General features: G+C 42.6%; 1 protein-coding gene across 10 annotated transcripts in view; it reads left to right on the forward strand.

The window, feature by feature from the left end:
- The window catches only part of MYOCD (myocardin), a 95610-nt gene that overhangs the window by 22019 nt on the left and 51464 nt on the right, over window positions 1-22127 (forward strand). For 9 of the 10 annotated variants that reach the window (XM_019536514.1, XM_019536515.1, XM_019536517.1 and 6 more), the window contains exons 3-4: window positions 5160-5215; window positions 21552-21627. In XM_019536514.1, the coding sequence (XP_019392059.1) occupies window positions 5160-5215; window positions 21552-21627 (132 nt within the window). Of the gene's footprint in view, window positions 1-3069; window positions 3114-5159; window positions 5216-21551; window positions 21628-22127 lie in introns of all 10 variants that reach the window. The other variant, XM_019536520.1, reaches the window with a different exon arrangement.

Consider the following 22127-nt stretch of genomic DNA (forward strand, 5'->3'; position numbering starts at 1 on the left):
GCTGTGAAACAGGTGTTAAATCTAAATAGAGGGCAGTAGCAGGTATGCTTTCTGTTCTTCAGTAACAAGACATTTCAGTAACAGCATGGCTGTGGCATTCCATACAATACCTGGCTCTTCCACTATTTCTTTCTCATTCTGCCCCTTTCACAGATTATCTGTGTTGACATCTGTACAAGACAATCAGTACAGTATTGCCAATCTCTAGTGTTCAAAAATCATTTAATAGCAATATAATATATTTTTAAATATTATTTAAAAAATAATAAATGTTGAGTTATTTTTATTTGCTTTTTGCTTTTTAACTTTTCAGGGTTTGTACTATTAAACTCTTCCTCCGAGCTAGGAAGAGTAGGGGATGAGATCATGTGATTCCAAGAGCTGGGACTTTAAGTCCCAAATATTGGGAGACCTATAATAAAATCAGAAGAATTGGCAAGACTGTCAGGTTCTATACCACCTCTAATATCTCCCATACTTTAAAAGTGGGCACTTAATGTGGATATGCAAAATGCCGTATCTCACACTTGTACACCAGAGTGATATGAACATACAGGTCTGTGCACTTGAAAAATCTCCAGCTGGTATGAATGCATGGGGTACATGTACTTGTAGGAATGGGGACCTAATGCTTTATAACAAACTTCTGCCTTGCACATAGTATGGTATGGCACCAGCATTAAACCAGGGGCAAGTAGTGATACATAAATAGCCTTTTCTCATTGTTTTTAGCTTTGTCAGATTCTCACCTTCAGGGTTACCATTTTGCCAGTTGGTTTCCCGAAATGAGAGTGAGGGCAAAGAAATATGCTGCCATTATAAGAGTAAATGTACAAATCTTTAACAGCTCTGTTACCTCAACAGAAAAGCTTGATGCTTTATATTTGACTAAAGGGAAGCTCTGCATTTGTTAGTTGCCACCAGTTATTCCAGTGGAAATGCATTTTGATTTATTCAACTTACAGAAACCTTAAAAGCATATTTTGTGCATGCATAATTATGTTGTACCAACAATAAAAGTTTGTTTAATTATGATCTTCCTGTATTCTCTGGGACTTGGTATGCCCATGTAAGTTGAGTTCCTGAAGGTACACATGGACTGGAACCTCATTCCATATGCTATCTGAAGGTGAGTATGGAATGAGGTAGAGCTCCTATAATGCTCAGTGTCTATAGTGTATTAGAAATCGTAGTTCTATAAATTCAGAGACAATGGTTTTAACATTTAAGCTCCAATAAAACACAAAAACTGATTGAGCTACCCTCAAATGATTGAGCTACCCTGTACTGTTAGAAAGCTGCTTCAAATGTAAAATAGTCATGCTAGACCAGATCTTAATGATGTAATTGATCCCAAGACTGCACATAGTCCTGGATTTCCCACCAGGATATTTTAAAATCACTTGGCTAAATTTTCTGCTGGAATAATTCCATTAAAGAGATTTTGACCCCCTCCATATAACCAATCCTCTTATTTTTACACAGAGGACAGAACAAAAGATAGTTCAGTATTCATAGTAATAGAACATCAGTGGGCAGAATCATTTTAAAAAGTATTTTCTTTGTGCAAATCCATGATCTATGAATGTAGTCAAAAGCCCATGGAGGTGCTGACCACTACTACTGTTTCTAGTCATTATTAAAAGCTCATTAAAGAAAAAACTGCAAACATGATACAGCATGCTTCAAGCTGAGACAGCTCAGCATGCAGCAGGCATAAGCCCAAAGAGAATCATCCTGGGGCTATCTGAATGCACCACATGGTGAGAACGTTTTTGTGTTGTAAAAAATCTGTCGTTAGTCCCACCTGGAATGATTAAAGCAGTTAGGGAAATAAAGGTAAAAATCAGCCTTGCTCTCACTCTCACAGGTAGGCTGTGGATGGAAGAGAAATGAAAGCTTTATATATGACTCCCACAGTGAAGAAGATATGGGGAAGGGGGAAGGGGAGAGGACTAGCTAGTGGGAGAATTGCTCAAGCTTCATCTTCCTTCTGGCCTCTTCAATGGAAAACATTTTGGAACTGCCCAGATAAACAAACAGCAACACCAAGTGGGAAAAAAGAGTTTGTGTTCAAACAGACTGAATTTACTGAGATTGCTGTCCGAGCCGCAAGGCTCCAAAAAGGGCTTCCAGGATTTCATGTACAGCTAGTCTCATACAGTTAAAATAACAGATCTTCTGCTAAAATGATGCATTGGCTACAAATACGCTAAAAATAAGCGCAGATGAGTAAGAAAGAACAACCTCTGAGCAACTTTACCCTGGAATCCACTGATGGAGTTGTATGTGCTGGAACCCATGAAAATGAAGGGAGAATCAGACTTCATGAAGTCCATGAAGTAATCCCACAATCACACCAATGCAGCTGGGACCACAGCCTGCCCCATTCTACTAGGTATAGCAGGCTGAATGAAATGGCAGGAGCATACTACAAGATATACCGGTACTATTGAACTTCTTTTCCAGATGTAATTTTATGGTCTTGATGAAAATTTGGAAGGACTGATTTCCTGAGAAAATTAACTTTCTGGAGAAACTAATTCATAAAATCCTGTGTATCCTAAATGGGTATGTTTCATGATCCCCAAAGGACAGATTGTGATTCATTAGATGTGGGAGACCAAGCTGGGAAAAGAGCAAGGATCTTCTCTTGGTGCCCTGTGCAGGGCCCACCCGAAGTCTACAAGGCAGGCCCGGTTCTGGGCTGGCATGGAGAGAGGGTTAGGGGAGCTTATTCCTTGCAATGGCCTGCACAGCTAGAGGCTTACTGCATCTATTTAAAGGGCAGTGGAGCTGCTCCTGCAAAAGTTTACTCTTGAGAGCCTCTGGAGTAATTTTGGACAAAGTCATGCTGGGGCTCTTGCTACATATAGGAAGTCTTCGTGCTCCCACGCAAGGCTGAAACTTATAGGCAAAATATAGTCCTAAAATTGGCATGTCAAGTCCGGCAGCTCTGTTCAATCATCTCCAAGCCACTGCACTTCTGAGTTGTTAAATTTCATCCCACAATTATCTGAGATCTTATATGAAGAACTGGTGCTAGATATACCTTTATTTGTTTTGCAGACTAATACCAGCTGCAGTATCCACATAATTCCTCCAAAACCTTGGTAAATGACTAAATACTGCAACACTTTCAGCATGAGTAGCATGAAGTATGATCTGATCAGTTTCTGCCCGCAGAAACCTTGTAACATTAGAACATTTTAGTGAATTGGGCTATAAAAAGTAATGTCTGTTGCTTATTTCATTTTTTTCATTTGCATTCTGTTAATTTGCTTTTAACTAAATCAGCTGTCACCACTCTTCCTGGCTGCTCACCAGAGCATGGCACCGAAATGCTACCTTGTCTGTCTGTCTGTCTACTTTTCAAACGTCAGACACAGGAAAAGGCCTTCTGGCCTCTTGAATTTTATCGTGATTCATCCTGTTTTTTTTCCCCACTGGATTCTTGCTTCTTCCAAGAGCTGATCCAGGTGTTCCCCTAGACTTCATATAGGCATCTAGTTGTTCTACCTGAGTTTCCTTTTTACTCTTTCATGTTGGAATTTTTGACTGACCCCTGTTTTCTTGAGCCTTGTCTAAACTGAATTTCTGTCCCTTTTTAAATTACATTTAGAATGGGGGACAAGAAGCAAAGAGGTTAATTAAATGATGTTAAATGAAACAGACCCTAATATCTGCAGAAAACCGCTCCTACAGATATGCGAATATCATCTCATTTAGTGTCAGAATCCAAGATGTCACCTGATTCTGTTTTCTCTTCTGAGCACAAAAACTAATTCAATGGGAACCCTGAAAAACTCATCCTAGTGATTCTAACTGCTACTGTCATTTAAACCCTACAGATGAGAATAATGCCACATGGAGCAAAGCGGGGCTTTTTGTTCCCACAGCCTTTATTTCTGCACCTTGGAAACAATGATTTTCAGCCAGAAATAAATTTCAGTTGAATTTAAAATAAAGGTCCAAAGATTAACATTAGATGCTTCAAACAACATTGGAAACAGGCTCTGTTCAGTAAGCCTCTTGAATCTGATACTAACTGTTAACTGGTATTTTACAGAATCCGTAAGTAACAAACTCACAAATGACCCTAACTGTCAACTCCAAATGCTGTTGCCCCAACAGGATGCCTTAAGGATTTTCACTAGATGACTGGAAACCAGACTGACAACCCTTGCACAGAAATAATGTTTTGAAGGGGGTGAAAAAGTCTAGCCATTCCCTTTTCCCTGGAAAGCATTCTCTAGGGAAAGCCAAAGTGTTTGGAAGTGGTGACCAGAGCAGCCTGCTGACTTTGGTGCCCAGGCTGTGTCAATGGCCCCCTTATGCAAAGTTTTTCTATACAGTGTGTCATCAACACTTTTCATACACCCCACTGGGCTGAATAAAATATGTTTCTCAGTAAAACACAGTGGAGAGCTGCCAAGGTGCAGAACCAAAGCTGTGTTGCTCATAGAATAGGAGTTGTAGAGGTGAAGGAGAGTTAGTTTGCAAACAGAAAGGATGATGGTACTCAGTGAGAGGAGCATGTGGGGCAAAGAACAGATAATAGAACCCTCCAAATTCTGTCCTGACTATACAGGTGCCAGTGAGGCTGCTCTTGCTGCATTCTAACTGAAGAGTAATGAGATCCTTTTCTTAGGTTCCCCTTTCTTGCTTGAGCCTCCTTACCCTAGAGGCTTCACAGTATGGACCATCCACAGGCTCTGACCTCCTGGCAAGTTCTCAGCAAGGTCTCCTTTCTCTCCTGGATACTGATCCCTTGTTTCCTCTTCCCCACTCTCCACTTTGTTCTCAGGCAGCATTTCATGGCACTGTAATTTGCAAAAAGCTCTCCAGGTAAAAGCTGCACCTGGATTCACCTGGATTATGACATATCCTGTAGAACACCGAGCTGCAAAGCCTACACCTGTCCATGTGTCTTTTGCTCGCCCTTTGCTCACCATCCCTTCTGCTCTCCTGCCACAAACTGGCTGCGAGAGACTGGGATTTCCCATAGCTTTCCTGAATTATTTTTAGATAGCACAATAAAGAGATCAGCTAGTTTGTGTTGCTATTTTTATACCATCCATTAAAATGCTGCTTTTGAATATACCAGTGGCTGCTTGCTACCACTGCTGTGCTGATTGTGCTTCTGTTTCCTATTGCAGCACTAAAAAGTCCATCTGCATTCCATGAACAAAGGAGAAGCCTGGAGAGAGCCAAGGTAAATTTTGAAAATATCTATATGAATGAATGAATGAATGAATGCTGTATCAATTCACATATTATTTTACAAGTCTGCATAGATTCCTGTAGAATCAGAAAGAGAATCTGTAAAAAAGAAACATTATAGTCTTTAAGCCTAATCTTGCTCCCATTAAAATTACTGGCTCAGGTCTTCTCTTCTACCTGCACTGTGGTCCTCTGTGTCATACTGTCTAGGGGAAATATGTGTAAACTAGTGATCCAGGAAATTTAGGAAATATGTGAGAGTTGGGCCACAGAGATGAAGAGGGGAGATCAGACTGATCCCTGGGGTAAAGAATTGATTCTTGGAGCAAGTTATGGAAATCCCTTAGCTGGCCTCTCATTTCTACTAGGAAGTTCAGGAAAAAATGCCAACACTCCACCTTTTATTTGTATACATTTGAATAAATTGAATTAGGAATTTTCTTGACCAATTACAGCCATTACTATGCCAGTGCAACTCAAGGTAAAGGCAGGTTAAATTCCAGCTACTGGCACCATTGGAGTTTATCCCTGCTTGACCAAGTAATAGATTCCAACACAGCAGGTGCAACTGAATTCTATTTTCCATTGTACATTTCTGTCCATCTCCCTGGCCCTTTATTACCCTTTCTTTACATAGTGGCCATGCAAGCCTGTATACATAGACTGAGAATGCTGTAAGTCCATGAAAAGTGACCAGGTGGTGGTAGGAGAAGAGGTCTCTCTGGTTTTATCCCCCAAAACTGTGAAACCAGAGATCTGAATTTTAGGCCACTCTTGCCCACAAGGGGTTTAATCTGCATCTTTCTGGGTGTGTCTAAATGAAACATTTACTGCAGAGCTGACTAATTAGTTTCACAATATATGTCTCAGCATTTACACACGGGCCCCCATTAGGGCACAGGAAACTAATACATTCTATAGCAGAGTAGTACTTGCTACAGTGTTTTTTTGTGCATCACAGCGCACATGTAAATGCTGACCTGGCTGGCTCAAGCACAAGGGTGCTAGCCCTGTGCTGAAGCACCCTAATTCCCCAGCTATCCACTCCATAGCATATTGAGCCTAGTTGGAGCAGCCCTGGGCTGGCAGGCTGACCCCCTCCCCACTTCCCAGGTCCTCTGCCAGCTGAGGCTGCTCTGACCAGGCTCCACATGCTGTGCATGAATAAACTTCAGAGCTGATTGCTTTGGAGTTAATTGTTCCTAGGTGCATGTTTAAATAGCTCATGCAGGAGCAAAAAACTCCAAAGCAATAAGCTCCAGAGTTTATTCATGTGCATGTGTAGACTCATCCTCTAACTGCCCAGCACAGTGCTCTAAGCATCAACTCATTGTCCCAACTGCTCTCCAGAGTTGATTTTGAAGCTGAGCCAGTGTCTTTTGCATTGAAGGGCAGCACAGTGGGGAAGTTACACCATTGGGATTAAGGGTTCAAGCTAGAATCCCAGAGCCAGCAGTCATTCACTTGGCCACACACCTTGTTCTCTTTTTCATGGCCTTGCATAGCTTCTTCTTTTGGCTGCCGGTTTCAAAAGAGTGCTGAAGGCCAGTCTACATACTGTGGCATGGTGGTTAGAGTGCTGTGCTAGGAAGTCAGAGAGAGCCAACTTTAACCACCTTCTGGGCAAGGGGACATAGCATTCAGGTCTCTAACATCCTGCCTAAGTGCTCTAAACACTCCAGTCTTGGGATGAAAACACAGGAGGGCATTCTTCCTCCATCTGCTAGTCAAGTATTTCTGGCATCCTACATTGTCAGTGCTTAGATTCAGGTATACATCTACAATACGCACATAAATACCCACTCAGTCTACATGCACACAATTACATGTCCATATTGCAGGTGAAATAGAATCACTATCTGTATGTAAGTGCCAAAATTGATACTTAAATGGATAGAAAGCTGCCACTGAGATGAACTAAAGGCAGTAGAAATGTCTGCCTTGTTGCTTTGCCTGCTAACAAAAGGGGTTGTACCAGCATTATCACACCAGTGGCTCCAATTGGAGCAAATCAACAATCTAAAGTAGGCCTTAAATCAGTGATTCTCAGTCAGGGCACCAGGCTACTCTGGGGTGCTGCCAGATCCTTTGAAGGGTGCCATGGGGTGTCAGGCAATAAGAAGATAAGACAAGCAAATAAGCCAGGCTCAGGCTTATCCCTGCCTGGACGATCCCTAACCCCTAAAGCTCAGCCCCTGTATAAGGAGGTAAGTTCCGCAATATATACATTAGTTTTTGAAATTGGGTGCCATTCAATTTACAAAAGTTATGGAGGGGTGCCTCAAGTCCAGAAAGGTTGAGAACCATTGCCTTAGAGTGCTTACTGTTGGGGGACATACTCACCAACTCAGTGGTAAAGGAATTGCCATGTATACCCCATGCTATTGAGCCTGTGCTAAAGAAGCCAAGTACTCTGAGTACAATTCTCCCTCCCAGTAAATAGCTCTAACCCACACACAGATGCTGCCCGCTGAATTCAGCTGTTACCCCACAAAACATACATAGATTCCATATTGCTAACTCTAGTGATGTAGCAGTGTTTTTGCAATATTTCATATATTTAAGGGTTCTTATTAGTTTTTGATTTCTGACTCCAAACTCATAAAGATTTGCCCTTATGTAATAGGGTAACTGTCTCCATAATACCATCAACAGGACTGAAGCAACAAGCTCCCCTCAGCAAGATGTGCACCGCGTTTCTGTGCTTTTTTATAGTTGGGCTGGTTAAAAGTAGGGAAACATTTTATGGATAATTTTCATATGTCCATTTTCACCGAAAAAATATTGAACTCTGGACTTTTTGGCTAGGTCCATAGCTGGGTGAAAAAAATAAGGTTATTTTTTATGATTTTTTTTTTTAAGTTTGATCCCTTTATCCACCAAAATTTGAAATTTTCTAAGTAGATATACTTTGTAAGTTAAATCATAGTTGCTCTTCTAACAGATGTGAAAATAAAGAGTTTTTTGGGGGGTGATATCTCTTATTGGACCAGCTATAGTGGGGAGAGGTCTTCAACAAGCTTTCAGGTGCAAAATGCCTTTCCTCTAGTCTGGGTCACAAAAAAAAAAGCTTTGTACCCAAAAATTTGTCCAACATCCCTCCCAACTATAGAGTTGGTCCACTAAAAGTTATCACCCAGAAACCCTTGCTTCTTGCATATTTCCTGGACTGTCATGGCTACAACAAACCCTACTGCACTTATGAAAGATGACCACTGTCTCCCTTTGCCTCCAGTTGGAGCTGAAGCTGGGCTGTTCTCAATGAAGATTGTTATGATGGGCAGGTCAGGGAGAGACCAGGAAATGTGTAAGGGTAAAGAATAGACTATGGGAGCAGCAGGGAGCAGGAAGAAGTTAGAAATCAAGACAGGGGACCATGAGGAGTCAGAGGAACCTGGCCAGACAGAGGGTCTGGCATGGGAATTAGGGTGGCACTGAGAAAGAATGGAGCAGGTGAGAGACCAAGGAAAAAACAAAGGAAATTCAGCTGGCAAATAGCTAGAAAGAGGAAACTGCAGAACGGTATGGTGGGAGAATGTTAATAGGGCAGCTGTCTATTCTGTCTAACCAAGTAAGGCTCAGAGATAGGCAAAATAACAGAAGTGTCTCCTTAAAGCAGCAGATGGTAAGCTACAGTCTCCATTTTTAATTTCTGGTTGAATTTTGACCATGGGATGATCCCACACAAAATAATAGGGAGATGGGGGAGACTGCTTCCACCAAGAAGAAAACAATGTGATTTCTGGCTGCTGGGGGCCAAACCTCATAGTTTTGTTTTTAAACAAATTTGCCTCATTTTTGAAGTTGTCCCCACACACACAGGCTTAGCAATACACTGAGGACCCTACACACATGCTTGTTCATTAATCTACCTCTGTATAGACACTGACACCTACCTTACTCCCTCGTGCCGCCTGCTTATCTGCTACTGCTGCTATTTCATTGCACTGCACTCCATGTCTTCCTAGTGCAGTAGTCCCTAGCCCAGGGTTCAATGGCAACGTGTTGCCATGAGACCAACTACCATTGCTCATAGGCTCAGGATGTTTTGCTTTCCGTAGGTAGGCATTTGCTCAGGTTAGTAGGGAGGACAAAATATGACAGGGCTCAAAACCCATCATTTACTCAGTATTTTTGCATGTGGCCAATTAAAATTCATGACCACAACCCCAGTCAGTGCTTGAGAAAGTGAAGGATACTGGGTAGAGGATCATTTCTTGTTCCCAAATATAGTATGGCCAAAAGAAAGTTTCCTTATGCTTGCACATGCCCTGCCCCCTTCTGGACAGTGCTAGCAGGTAAACAGATAAACAGAGCCAGCTCGGGGATTCAAGAACTTCCTTCCAGTGGTAAGACAGGGCACAAGGGCCTCTGCAGTAGTTCTGACGAGGTGGCACTCCCCAGGACCAGCTGCCCTGAGCTACAGAACTGCCAGAATGAAGAGAGGTCTGAAGGGTTGATGACATAAATCCCTGGGATGGAAGACAACCTTGGGCAGTAGATCACACAGAAAGATCGACTTTTGGCTTTGCAGCACACACAGTGACCTATCAGGCCACTGAAGCACCTCAGGTAACTATGTATCTCTCCTAAATGTGCCTTCTTCCCACTAGACCCTGGTATCTAGCCAAATTCAAGTTCCCTGAAGACTGATGAAAGCAGAGATGACAGAACTGTCTATTTCCAGAAGACATTGGAAAAGCTTCTGACTAGATTTATTATTTGGGAGCTATGTCAATTTTCCAACCCACTGCAAAGTCCATCTACAATGCCCAGTTGTAAAAGCACACTGTCCAAGACAAATGTTTAGGAACATATATGCAGTCAAGCTCCAATGACAATTAAGAGTCAAATATCTAATGTGCTACAGGTATCAAATATATTTTGATTAGCTCATCTCAGAATAATCCTATTCATCCCACTTGGTCTTCTAGTATAATTTTCCTAGAGTCGAAACAGAAGAAACATTTGAAGGGTTTACAGCTCCATTTGAAGCACTTAGAAAATGGAGGATTTCAACCATGGACAGACATACAGCTCTATGCCACAACCCAGAGCTGGAACACTTAAAAATCTCTGCAGGTGCATACAGCAGCATGCTGTCCAGCCAGGAGCCATGACAGGGGCTGTGGCTTCTGATGGCTCCATTTTCCCCGCATTGGGCTGTCAGTGTGGCTCTGCAGCTCCTGGTCTCCTAGGTGCTGCAGCTCCACTCGTCCGTTGAAGAGGGAACTGGAAGACTGGAGGCCCTGTGCTGCTTACCAGAATCAACAGACCAGATGTGGAGAAGTATGCAGGGATTGGGAGTTGGAGAGTCTCCCAGTTCCTGCAGGTGGGAGCTCTTGGACAGTGGAGGTGGATTAGATAGGAGAGTGCTAGCTGACACAGTGCCCCCTCTCCTACCTCCTCTTTCCCCCATTCCCCCCATGGGGAAATAGAGCATGTGGGATGCTGGAAGTCCCAGGAATTCCCTATCACACTCCATAAATCGTGTGTATATAACCTGAAATGCTTCATTTTGAAGTGCTTCTAAATAGTACCTGTTTCCTTCAGGATCATTTTTGGAGTGTTTCCAACTTTGGAGAGCTTCAAAGGGTGTGTATGCCTATACTGCTCCCCCATACAGTGCTTGAAAGGCATCAGAGACATTTCAGATGTTGTGTCTGTCCATACCTCACGTCTTTCTTTTCCCCAGTTATAGTCATTATTAGTTGTGTCTGTCTGCATGTAAAACAATAATGGTAGTGTGGTTACATAAAAGGGAAATGTGTCATATACAGTTGGCTGATTTTTAATAGACTATAGCAGTTCATTCAGTTATTTTGAGAGATTTATTTGCAGCTATGGTGCAAATGATATTTATGGAAAGGAGTTAACTGGAAACTTGTGGAAATGTTCTTGTGAATGAATATATTCTAGGTCACTGACTGTGAGTTGCAGGCAATAATAAATGGCTAACATGAAAATTAGAAGTGCATCTATGAAAAATTAGTTTGCTTAGGGAATTTCAAGCATTCTAAAGCATCCTTGAAATGTTCTGTATTTTACTGTCCATGTACACAATCGAGTCTCTGTCTCCTCGCTATAAAGCTTCCAATATCTGTGTCTAAATAAGCTAGTGATTGGCAATTTTTAGTTTCTCAGTTCTAGATGCCACCTTGAGAAGCCTTGAACAAATGGGACTTTTAGAAGCTAATAAACACCTACCGTCCAAGAAACAGGACTACCAGGATGTATCAAGTCAGGTGTTTATAAATAGAACCACCCAAATCATTGTTACCTTGGCCAAGAGCTTATTGAGGACCAAAACATACTGCCATTAAGTAGTGGGAATCGAGGGAAACTCAGTAGATGGACTGAACCCACCATACATGAGGTTTGTTAAGGTTCATGCCCATTTACCAAAGTTACACTTAGAATACCTCATTCACCCTTTACAAGAGATCAAATCTCACAGATAAACATGGTCTTTATATAACCAAGTAGTTTAGTGTTTAGATAGTAAAGGGATGAATAAAGCCCCTGACAGATGATAAAGAAAAGACCCGATGGAATCTGATGCAAGATCTGAGCTATCACACTTCCTTCCATACAGGGGTGTGTGAAACGGGATGTATTCGATTCGGATTTGAATTCAGCCCGATTCAGGGACAGCGATTTGATTCATTGATTCAGACCACTGTCCCAATTCAATTCAGCTGAATCCAAATCGGAAGATTTGATGCTGATTTGTAGAATCAGTGATTCGGCCATAGACACAGCTTTAAATGTTTTTTCTACGTACCTCAAGGTACCAAAACTGCGATAGTAGGGCTGATGGAACGTCCCACAGGAGTGCGGGGGGAGGGAGGCCACATGCTCAGCAGTGAACCCCGACGTGGACTGGAAGTGCTTCTGGTCCACTTCCAGGTCTACTGCCAAGTGCACTGGGGACTCCCCTACTCTCCCATGGGACACTCCCTTCGCCTCAGCATCTCAGTGTTCATGAGCTGCATGGTACCTTGAGGTATGTAGAAAAAACATTTAAAGCTGTGTCTATGTCTGAATCATCAGATCTTTCCAAATCTCTCCGAATCAATTCAGAGGGTTCCAGTTAGACTCGGAGAAATTAAAGTGTCTCCTGATTCAGTTTGGATTTGGAGATTTGGCCACTGAATCAGGCCAAATCTCGGCCAAATCAAATTAGTGACCAAAGCTTCACACAGCCCTACTGCCATACTACACATGCATGGTAGGAGGCTTAATTGTAGGATTCCCACATCAAATCCCAATGTGCAATACTGCTAAATGCAGGGGGAGCCTGATCCTGGGCTCTCCCTATACCAACAAGTAGCAAGCCTGGCTCCTAGCCATGGGAGCACATGTTGCACTCCCATGGTGTGCTCCCACAGCTGAGAACTCCTATCAGCTGACAGGGCTCCCTGCTGTGGGAGTGCACAATGTGCTCCCATGGCTGGGAGCCCCAGTAAGCTGAGGGGCACTCCCAGCCCCTGGACAACATGAAGTCTTGAAAGGCTCCCATGTGGTGAAAGGGTTGGGCATATGTTCAATTAAAGGTGTGATGGGAACCAAACACAAAGCTTGCACACACTTTGTGTAGTTACTTTGTGGCTTATTCCTGATTTTATCACACCATTATTTGAATGAATGTATGGCCACATCATGATTTAAGACATGGTTAACCAGTTAATTACATCTTAAATGTAATGTCTGTCAGGGTCCCAAATTTCCTTTAAACAGAATATTCTCATGAATCTGTCTGCCAAATGTTTCTCCAAAGTGCTCTGTGCTCTGCTGACATTTACTCTTTAGAGGAGAGTTTCCAGGTGGGGTGTCAGGAATAAAAGGGCACAGCTCACATTTTGTGCACACTTCTCTAGGGGCACACACTGTTCTTTTGGTTGGAGTTAGAAGCATAGAGTAATTCTCCCTTGAGAAATACCATAAAAAACTAGTTTCATGAGAGGATAAGAGCAGTAAAGAAACCACTAGTTTTTAAAGATAAGTCCAAGTTTTTAGCAGAAGCTAAGATAAATATTCATTAAAATGAGACATCCCAGAGGTGCATGCATAGTGTCTCGGGTGGGGGGGGAAGTCTGTGATTATCTGGACCAATGGTTCTCAATCTTTTTCGTACCAGGACCCATTTGCAAAGATCGATGGCTTGATCCGACCTGCGCGCCCCTGGGCCTGCCTTGGTGCCCAGCCACCTTTTCTCAGTGTTGGCAGGCACCTGTCCCCTCTCCCCAACCCCATCCCCTCCATGTACATGCATGCATGCATACCCCCTCCACCCTGACAGTCCCCAAGCCCTGGCCCTCTGACCCCTGCTCCCCATACACTTACCTTTGTCCAGCTGCTGGGGCTGTTCCCATGACCCTGCCTGGCTGCGTGCTGGCCATGCCTCAAGCAGCTGCTTGCAGGCTGGAACACTGCCAGCCTGCAAGGGGAAACCCACGCTTTTGCACATTTTTCTGGCACTTGTTCACAACCTTTTGAAATATTCTTGCAACCCACTTTTGGGTCACAATCCACAGGTTGAGAAATGCTGCTCTATACAATCTCTCAGCTTGGGGGACCTACATAATAAAGCAGCACAAGTAATGTGTACAATATCCTCCATTTATATAAGTTTAAATTTCACACACTGAAGTGAGCAGTGGCCATTGTGATGCCCTATGACTCCCATCTTCCTCCATACCACAGATCTTTCAGAAAGAGACATGCAGTCTCAGGTGAAATGCTTCAAGTGATGTAGAATTGACCACAACCTGTGGTAACTTATTCCAAAGGCCTTTCAGGATTCATGGAAGAAAAGTAGGACTAGAAGGGATGTCAGGGATCATCTAGTCCAGCCCCATGCCCAAGGCAGGATCTTCCCTATCCAAACCATTCCGTACAAGTGCGTCTAACCTGTTCCTAAAACTTCAGTCAACCCTGTCACACAACTACAAGGCACGTTGTCCCAAACCACCAAGAACACCCTCACCTGCCACAAATAAAGGAGGACAAGAGCTGTCGTGGTTGTCAAAAAAACCCTTGAGAGATCCAAGGAAGAGAGCCATTCCCCCTGCTACAGAAGAAGGCAACCTCCCCGCACCCAAGTCTATATTAGTCTAACAGTGGGTGAAATTCCTTCCTGATCCCAAGTGTAGTCTGAGCCTGAGCAGAAGGGCAAGACCTTCTAACCAGGAACGTCTAGGTTTTAGTCACAGAAGAAATTTGGCACGCCCCATTCAAAATCCAACCAGCAAATCCACTGCGCAGGATTCCATAGTATTATAAAGACTGTAGTGACATCACTTTAGAAACTACACAAGGTGTTGCACTTAGAAATCGAATTTCTAAACCTAGTGCTTTAAGAATTGACACAACACTCAGTTGATCAATAGCAGAAAGTCTTCGTTTAACAAACTATAAAACTAAATTACAGATAAAGACTGTTTTCCAATATAAAATGAGCTATTACAGGAATCCCAGTACATATTTAGCTGCAGCAGTGTTTTCTCAACAATGCAGGCAGGGAAGCCATTCCAGTCTTGCAGCCTTTACTCTTGGGCTGGGTGTAGTATGGCTTCTTGATTTTTCCTGGACTGCACACCTTGCTGGCAGTTCTGTCTTGTTTTATACCATTTAATTGTACAGCTTTAATGCATTTTCTTTGATGGTTGGATGATTAAAGTCTGAACAAAACAGGGAGGAGAAGTGTGACCATCACGTTACATTTGTCAAATTGCCTGGCACCTGTTTTTGGATTTGTCTAGGTGTGAAGACTTGTGTTTCTCACAGCCACTGACTCAAACAGGATGCTTAGAGGCATTAGTCACCGGACCTGTCTTTGTGTATTTGCTTATCAATGGGGCTTATTTGCAACAGTTTGTACTGGTGATGATCTATTTACAAAAACCTAGACATACACTGAATGATTGAGACTTTTGTAACATCTTAGATATTGGATGCCTGTTTTGAGAAATGGGAGTGTGTCACATACAGGACATTTTTCCTGTATTCAGTGCACCTTTTAATGGTTTTGCTTGAAAAGTGTATTTAGTCTTTTGTCTTCTTTAGTTGCTAGTTCAGTTGAAATGTGTATATGTAGTTTCCTTGCCTTTAGTTACACTGACTCAGCCTTTCTCTCTCTGGCTTTCTTAGCTTGGAGATACACATGTGATGAGTGTGTTAGGTCTCTGCCAAAAATTTTCCTTTTACAGAAACCATCACTCTTACTGTTTTATGGCATGGGTCTGGTGTTGGGTACCACAAGCTCTTCTCTCTCTCTTATGCCTAATGGGTTGCAAGCCATTAGCAGAGTTTGATATTCTGTGTGGCAGGCTTGTTACTACCACCAAGTCTTGCCCCAGCCATTGTCTTGCATTTTTGTGCAAGAGACACTGCCCAAGTTTTCGCAGCTTTCATAGCCAGCACAAGGCACCAGAGAAACTTGCCCCATTTGATCTCTTACATTGTTGTTTCTGACAGTAGCCAATACCATTACTTGTAGTGGGTGAGCTGGACATCAGCCCCAGATGCCAACTTAGTAATAGCTCCAGAATCACCCCCTACCTCCTTGGAGTCCATGCCCCAGCATCAGAACCAGCCCCCATCCTTGGCATTGCTGCTGCTACTGCAGCACCCAAGTACACATGCACCCTTTTGCTCCTGTAGAAATAACAGCCAGGGCAGGAAAATTATGCTGGGGCTGTGGTAGCAGCAGCCAGGGACTGTTTTTGAGTCTTGGGAGAAGGTAAGACTTCTGATCCCTCAGGCTTTCAGAACCTCTGCCCCTCCAGCACTCAGTGGCACCTCTGCCCTCCCTGGTCTCCCACAGGTTTTGCCCAGGGTTCAAACCCTGCCTGTTTGATTCTGACAATAGCCAATATTTGATACTCCAGAAGCAAGACAATAATGACATATCCTACCCAAGGGATGTTTCTTCCTAATCTCAGAAAGCTTCATACTCGAAAGCATAAAGATTTATAGCTCTTGTAAAACTTTTTATCCAATCTAATGTAACTGTGTATACTCTCACTTGTACCTCATTTGTACTGGAATTCTAAATGGTCAGTGATATATAGTTTCAGGGAATTCCACATATTTATCATGCATTATGTAAAAAATACTAGTTTTGAGTTGGCCTTTCAGTTTAATTGACCCCTCCTTGTTCTTGTGTTATGAGACAGTGTTAATTCTTTGTACCATTCACTATTTCATGTACACCCATTTTATCTTCGCTCTAAACTAAATAGTCCTGTTCTTTTCACTCTCACCTGATAAGAAAGACTTTCCATATCTCACAATTCTCATTGCCTGCTTCTGAACTTTGTTTTGTGGAGTGACCAGAATTTATTACACTATTCCAGGAAAGGGAGTATAATATATTTATAACATTGTAGAAAATACAATTATTCTATATAATACCATATACTATATCATTATATGATATTCAGTTATATATAATTATATATATTTCTGCATATATATATATATATATATATAAGTATATAACTATATTCTATACAATTATAATTGCACTTTTATTCTCCAGCCTATTCCTTATCCTTCATAATATTTTGTTTGAGGTTTTTTTTTAATCCATCTCTGTCCCCGAACCAGAAATTTTATTAAGCTGCCTGTAGTGATACCTTAGTGTCTTCCCTTAATGGTTGCTGTTATTTGGCATCCAGTAAGGTGCATTAGTGACATTCTTTCCTTTCAGTGTGTTTAATCCTCCCCGTCAACACTGACTATTATCTTTACTTTTTGTGCTGCCTACTCATGCAGTTTGGTTAGGTCTCTCAGAAGTTATTCACAGTCTGTTCTCATTTTAGCTGCCTGAAACATTGCCATGCCATCTGCAGATTTTTTTCACTTCCCTGCATGGAGTCCTAATAAATATGTTAAATAACACTCTCCTGGAATAGAAACTGAAAGCATCTCACTGTTTACCACTGGGCCATGTCAAAAATTGACTCTTTATTCCTCCTAATTATTTTGTCTCTTTGTTTATTTTTAATCTCATCTCAGTCATAGCTATTTTTAACTTACCTGTGCATATTATTTAAGACTCAGTGGGCGTATCTACATGTGCATTAATCCACCATTACCACTGCATTAATGCACCATTACTACTGCACATTTAGTATGGCTAAGATGAGGCACTACATAAATGCACAGTAGTCAGCACTAATGCACAGTAGCAATTGTGCACAGTCTTTTTGTGACACAATGCACAGTAGACTAATTCTACTGTGCATTAGCATGTTAGCATGGGTTTTGCTGTGATATACTAATGCGCAGTAGAATTAGTCTACTGCGCATTAAGTGTTTCTTGCAGATGTGCCCAGTAGAGGCCTCTTGTTCTGTGTTTTCTATTACCAGTCATTACAAAATGTTGAAAAATTGCTTTTCTTAATGAAGACCCCAATGTCCAAGTGCTCTTAGTAAGATTTTCAGAATTAACTTTGATTACTGGTAATTCCAATAGAAGTTAGGTGCCTCAATCTAGCTCAGAGTGACATTCAGCCACTGTATATGTGGTAATAAAATGACACGGACACACATAAAACATGGTTTAAAACTGAAGTGGACAGGCATAGGAGCCTGTTAAGCTGGTTAAACACAGTGTTGTGTGGAAACCAAGTGTTGTGTGACATGAGTTTGGTTGGTTTTCCAGGCATCCCCCACTGCATTACTCATCATCCCCCACACACATGACTGCTATAACTGACCACTTTGGTATGTAGCTGAAACTACCTCCCCCTTTTTTCTTTTGTTTGTACTTTTTATCAGTGATCTATTGATGAGCTATCTTTCTTACAATCAGCTGTGTGCTGACTGCCTACTTGACTGCAGCACTTCATAATGACTTCCCCAGCCACTGGGAAAAAAGTGTGAGTCTAAGCACTGTCCCTCCAGAGTCAGGCAAGTATGCCATAGACTTTAGCTATTTGCAGGTTTTTCAAGCTTGTTGAATTCATATTTAGTAAAGAAGTAAAAGCAGAAAAGTGAAAAATGCCCCGAACCCCAGGTCACCCACCCCCTTGAAATCCCTACAACATGGGTGAGAGCACACATGCACCTCACTCACATATTCCAAGGCATGCTGGGTTAGTGGCTCATGACCACCCTCTGGTGTTGGAGCCACAGCATGTCACACAGTTGGTTTCTAATCAGTGACATTTTGGAGTGGTTCAACTGTTATGTGTGTCCACACCCAAAATCTGGCTTTGTTACTCTTGGGTGGATTTTGTTTTCATTTTAATCTCCTTTATCTTTGCATATTTAGTAGATTATTAATATGTAAATTGGTAACATAACGCTACTAGTATTTTTGTATCCTCATTGGCATTAGCAACATGTAGGGAGTGCATGTAGATGCACGTGCACCCCCTGAGCGTAGCAATGCACCCCCTGTGAAAAGGTGCTGTTGACACTGCCGGCAGCTGTGGGTGGTTGCCACTCACCACCCCTGCCCTTGCCACCAACACCAGCAGTGGCATCTGTGGAAGGTCCTTGATCGCTGCTGACACTGCTGGCAGCATCTATAGGTGTTTGCCAACCACTGGTTGGTGCTTACTGCCCCCCCTGCCGACAGTGCTGCTTTCACCTACCAGAGCTTGCCATGCCCCCCTCGCCTCTGGGGGTATGCAGCATTCATGTGTATCCTTATAATATGGGATTTGAATTTATAGATTTTGCTTTGTGATTCTGTATTCAGAACATACCCTACTAAATTCCTTGGTAACTTTCAGACACAGTGGCCATGTTTACACAAGATACTGACTGCACAGTTGTTACTGTACAGTCATTTAGTACTTGTATATACTAGTACTGTATATACAAGTACTAAATGACTGCATAGTAACCAAGTTACTGTGCAGTAGCATCGCTGAAAGTTTTTAGGTGATGCTGACTGCTCAGTAGCTTGTTACTACAAAGCAGTAGCATCACATCACTCTTTGTGCCATGCAACGCTGCTGCACAGTAATAACAAGCAACTGCCCAGTCAGCATCTCATGCAGATGTGGTCAGTGGGTGCATCTACATATGCACTTTACTGCAGAGCTACTTTGCTCTGCAGTAAAATGTCACTTTCTACACATGCACCTATATTAGGGCACAGTAAATTAATTGACTACTGACACGAGTAAATTAGGTTGTGCACCCTCATTAAGGCACAGTAAATTAATTAACTACTGTCAGGAATAGTATTATCTTACAGCAAACTCATTTACTGCACCACAATGCATATATTGACAGTGACCTCGACTGCAGCAGATTGAACCAGGGCAGAACAGGCTGGCAGCAGGATCTGGTAGGGTGGGAAGGTCTGCAATTTGGGCACTCTTATGCCCCAGCCAGACATTTCACTGCCCAACACTGCCACTCAGAACCCAGGACTGACCCTCTGAGCCTGCTGCTAGTCCAGGGCTGCTCTGCCCCAGCTTAAATTGCTGCAGTCCCAGACACATGTGAAGATGGTGCACCTGGGAACAGCTCACTCCAGCATGAACTGCATCCAGGTTTATTCAGGCACACTATTTGTGCATGTAGATGCACCCAGTCATACTCCACTGCCTCTGTGAGCTAATTTTTCCTTTCTGTATATTTTATAATCAGCAGGCACATCTACACAAGACACTTTACTGCTCAGTAGACTAATTTGCTGCACACTAAAGCATCACCATCTACACATGCATGGCAATGGCAATTAGGACACAGTAGACTAATTCACTGTACTACCAGATGGTCCCATCAGATACAAGTGGTATCTGGCAGCACAGTAAATTACTGCACTTGAATGCATGTGTAGACTGTAACATTGGGATTAGTTTATATAATATATAGTATATTCAGTTATATTAATTGCACATGTATATGCACCCCGATAGTAACATATCCCACTGATTTTTATGTACCAACATGTTCCAGAAATGCTAATCATGTCATCATTCTTTGTTACTGGATATTCTAGCTCATCTGTTTTAGTTTATGAGTTTCTTGAATCAATGCTTCAGCATTTTAATTTAGCAAACTGCATGGATTAGTAGAAGAGATATTTAAATAACTGAAGGTAAAACTGTGTTATTTAGGTCTGAAAATTTTCTGAATAACAATGGGAATCAGGAGTAAGTGGAATATGATTTATATTTCCTATTGCTGCAACAAAATTACTCATGTGTATTTTGCTGTTGCCATCCTATTATCTTATTATACCTGTTCTATTTGGTGCCATTTCCTTTTGATTAATAAAGAATCTGGCACTTTGGAGACACTTGCAGCAGAATTCTACTTATAATAAAGTAGATTCTAATTCTGCTTTATGTGCCAGTACCTAAATGGCAGCTTTTTAGCTGTGTAGGTGGTGTTTTTGGCATTTACATACAAGTAACAATTCACCTTCTCCTGAAGTATAACCCAATGTTAATCAGCAGTGTAACAGGGCACCCACCCCAGGCACAGGGGTACCATGATCCACACCCCTTACCTTGGGAGTCTTTGCACTACTCCTGCCCAGCCACAGAAGCTGCACAGTGCATCACAGCACAGTGCAATGCTGCACCAAGGAATATGTATGCTTTGCTGGGCATTCCTTAGCCCAGAGTTAGTTAGTGCTTGGCAAATAAGATGCAACTTAACATGCTGGCTCAGAAACGTAACTAAGACAGGGTAATCAGGGCACCAACCCCCAGCACTGACTACGAAGGGTCACCATAATTACACCCTGGGAGTCTTTGCCACAGCAGAGGCGGGCCTGCACTGCCCTCCCTTGCCAGAGTAGCCAGGCAGGGCATTGCCACACAAGCAGTGTATATCTGATAGGAAGGGATGAGTGGAGCGAGTGGAACGGTGCTCCTCTCACCCTCCCTCAGGAGCCTTCGCCAGAGCAGGCACATCAGTGCACCCTATATGTGTGCATTGGGGTATGTGTGCATGGGGGAGCTTGGAGGGAGCAAACAGGTCAGTTCCCAGGGAGTCCAGTCACAGGTCTGCTGCCACCTGGGCTAAGCTGATGAGCTGTTGCAGCAGCCGCAGCAGCAGCAGTAGCTCAGGAAAATAAGCACTCCCTTCTCCTCACTCATGTGCCCCTCTTCCCCAGTCTACAGTGGTCAGCATATCCTTCCCCCCACACACACACTTTTGCCCCTCCCCCACCCTGGGCACTCAGTGAGATCACTGTGCCCTCTAGGCTGGTTCAGAAAAGAGGCGGTTTCTCTTCCTTCCCAAGAAAACATGAAACATTCAAATTGTTGTGAAGAAAGATCCAGCATTGTATAATTTGCTAACTGGGGCTGGGGTTTAATAAGCTCTGTGTTTCTGTCCTGCAGACTGAAAATTATTTAAAGCACAAGATCAGAAGCAGGCCTCAGCGATCGGACCTGGTTAATATGCACATTTTACAAGGTACAGTTGAACATACCACTGGCACACAGCTGTAGATTTCTCCAACCTTTCCTGTCGTCAGTGGCTTTGGGCTCTTTTTCTCTTTTCTGGTTGTTTGCAAGGTAAACATTTAAAGTCATTTTTCCACTGAAGATGATGGTGATCACATTCTTTAGTGGTGGTAACACATGATTCCATGTGCACACAGCACCAGCTTATCAGGTCCATCTAGTTCAAAGACCTTTTCCTAAGAGTGGCCAGTATACATTTCTACCGTAAGAATTCTGTGTTAGGCAGATGTGAAGCAATTTGCTCCGTGAAGGTCTCATCCAAACCCCTAAACCTCAGAGGTGTAATCCCTGACATACGAGGTTGGATACCATTCCTAAACCTTTCTTTAGCTTTGACCATGGTAATTGCATATTGTATTTATCCATGTAAATATCCAATTGCTAAATTCTTTGCTTTGACATCATTTTGGGACAGCAAGTTTCATATGCTCATTATACCTTGTGTGGGGA

This window comes from Crocodylus porosus, unplaced genomic scaffold, assembly GCF_001723895.1.
Source record: "Crocodylus porosus isolate Cpor-Errol unplaced genomic scaffold, CroPor_comp1, whole genome shotgun sequence".
Taxonomy (NCBI): domain Eukaryota; kingdom Metazoa; phylum Chordata; order Crocodylia; family Crocodylidae; genus Crocodylus; species Crocodylus porosus.